At 35.6% G+C, this 2,671-nt stretch overlaps 1 protein-coding gene across 1 annotated transcript; it reads left to right on the top strand.

Annotated features, from left to right (window-relative positions):
* The first annotated feature begins 609 nt into the window (after positions 1-609).
* On the top strand, positions 610-2,671 carry LOC126591849 (uncharacterized). Its single transcript, XM_050257558.1, has 2 exons — positions 610-1,094; positions 1,774-2,671. Exons 1-2 carry the CDS (start codon positions 1,050-1,052, stop codon positions 2,344-2,346), a joined length of 618 nt encoding a protein of 205 aa, XP_050113515.1. The 5' UTR covers positions 610-1,049; the 3' UTR covers positions 2,347-2,671.

Genomic DNA, 2,671 nt, shown 5'->3' with positions numbered 1-2,671 from the left:
ATGAAAATAAAAAAAAGGTAAGGAGTTGTGCATAATTAAACTAGGGTTAACGGGTTTATAAAGGATAGTATTGGAAATAAAAAAAGTAAGTGAGGGCATAAAGAGAACAAAAGTGTCATTCTGATTGCCCAAGCAATGCAGGAATTTGATTACCACCTACATCTAGGGAATCCAATTCCACCAATATAAGGAATTGAATTCCAAAATTTGTGTGGGCCCCACTACTCCTCCATATTTAGTAAACACCGAAGTACTCCATAATCAGAATTCAATTCCATATTTTCATTCCGATTACGAATACGTTCTGTGCGGTTACGTTAAATGCAAAAATTATGTTATGTTCAGCCACCACAAGTGTGCCGTTGACTCAGCCGCTTAGATTCATTTATGCGCAGTTAAGAGAAGAGCTTTATGCATTTGGGAAGATATGAAAGTAACAGTGTATAAAAGTTTAGAATATTGATTGATATACTGTGACATTTCAAATTTCTCTATATAAATATTTGATTTTCCTCCTCGTATACATGACTCAGCCTAAATGTATTTATCAAAGCAAAGAAAGAGAGAAGCATAATGACTTTGCAGCCTTAAGAGCAACCCCACTCCTTAAGGCAATAAGGGTGCGTTTGTTGCGCCGGACTGTCTCGGACTGGACTAGCTGCCGGGACTAAGCTGAACTGGCTTAGACTGGACTAAGCTGGACTAACTTAGTGAAGCGTTTGGTGCAGTCTCGGACTAAGAAGCAGGATAAGAAAAACAGTACTGTTCACCAGATTTGTGTTTGCTTAGACTAGGACTACAAATTTTTGCCATTGTGTAATAGAGTAATGCTACAAATCTCATGATATGGGTTAATTGGAGCATATTTTTGCCATGTATATTATGAATCTTAAAAAAAATTGACAATTGTTTTGTTTCTATTACCTGCTAATAGAATTGGGTTTAATTTGCAAATGTAGCTTGATTTAAACTCTATCACCCAACAGAAGAAATATTTTGCCTTAACTGAATTGCTAGCTCTCAGTGGGTTTGAGTGGAATGAAGAGAAAATGATGTTGGCTTGTGAGAAAAGTGCGTATGACGAGGCTACGAAGGTTTGCGTATATCGGATTGTATTTTTTGTTTTATCTGATTGTGTTTTGTTTTTAGAATCTCATTTCCTTGATTAATTACACTGAGTTCAAAATCTCTGAGTTAATATCATCATCTTCTTAATTACGAATCAGGATAATGCACTAACAACATACATAGAAAAAGAAAAACCTCCATGGGAGGTAATTCCAAGTTCTTTACTGACACCATCACCATACACTCAGAAACCACTTGAAGCTAGATATTAGAAGGATTACAGTGCACATAAACAAAAACTGAGACTTGTATGAAAGACATAGCTTTTTAAATACCAGCTCTTTCATACTGTAAAGAAAAAAGAGTTATGACAAACTTATAGATGATCTGTTGATCTGCCAGCTTGTGTGGCAACATAAAAGAGTATATATATATATATATATATATATATGTATATCTTTTCGGAAAGGTTCACCCATCATCCCTCTGAAAAAAGGAAAAACTTAACATTGTTTTTTTGTTTTCCATAGCTAGCACACGTCAAAACATCCTGCCCTGTCCATTATTAATTGTTCTGCCTCTTGTCCTTTCTTCAAAGATCGATTTTTCACTTCTTCCTCTTTACGCTGCCCTCTTCATCTTGTAATAGACCAAGAATTAATATATTGTATTACACGCCTTGTGTTTTATGTTTTTTTTTTGTAGGGTAAAAAGGATGCAAGTGGATTGTACGATAAGCCTTTTCCGCACTACCACAGTTTGGGAGAGATTTATGCAAAAGATCGTGGTATGGGTGCAAATGCTGGTAACGCTGATGACGATGAAGAAGAAGTTAGACTTGAAGATGCCAATGTCAATCAATATGAAGGTGAGGATGAAAGTGGAAATGACTTTGATACTTCTTTCTCAGTACCAAATACCCAACAACAAAGGAATGCAGAAAGTAACACATCAAACATTAGTCGCAAAAGGACAAGAGTAGCGGATGAAATGGCCAAGCAATTCTCTATTATGGCTAAAGCTATAGCCGATATGGGACCTAAGATTGATGGTCTAGTTCATGCACTGTCAACCGATATAAATCTGACCGAAATGCAACAAAAACTTGACAGTGAGTTGACCAAAATGGAGTTTTTGTCTCCCATGGATTTATTTAAAGTCACTAACTTTTTGGCCAAAGAACATGACCTTTTGAGGGTGTTTTTCAACATGTCTGATGAAAGGAAGAGTGCATATGTGACTACTTTGTTGCAGACTTGGATGCATAACGACATCTAAGTGATGGTCCAAATAATGTGAATGCTAGTTTTTTGCTATGACGTGCTTACTGCCATAATGACATATCAGGGAAAATTGTGAATGTTTTGTAAATCTAATGACTTATTAGATGACACCATAATGGTGAAGAACTACTTTTTGTTGATATTATGATGTTTAGGCAGGTTAAGAATATTTTGTTGACAATCTGATGTGTAGGCAGGTTATGAATATTTGATAATATGATGCATACGCAGGGTATGACAAGTTTGCTTAGGTTGGTTATGGTGGTTAGATAGATGTACTTTAATGTAAAATATTAACTTTAATGAAGTTATTTCCTACT

This window comes from Malus sylvestris, chromosome 12, assembly GCF_916048215.2.
Source record: "Malus sylvestris chromosome 12, drMalSylv7.2, whole genome shotgun sequence".
NCBI lineage: Eukaryota > Viridiplantae > Streptophyta > Magnoliopsida > Rosales > Rosaceae > Malus > Malus sylvestris.
Note: the sequence above shows the minus strand (reverse complement) of the source record. Positions and strands in the feature narration are given on the sequence as shown.

What these genes read in the sequence shown, in the direction of transcription:
- LOC126591849 (XM_050257558.1), top strand. Translation starts at nt 1,050, where the DNA reads ATGATGTTGGCTTGTGAGAAAAGTGCGTATGACGAGGCTACGAAG. An exon ending in CGTATGACGAGGCTACGAAG is followed by an intron (nt 1,095 to 1,773) that starts GTTTGCGTATAT and finishes TTTTTTTTGTAG; the next exon opens with GGTAAAAAGGATGCAAGTGG.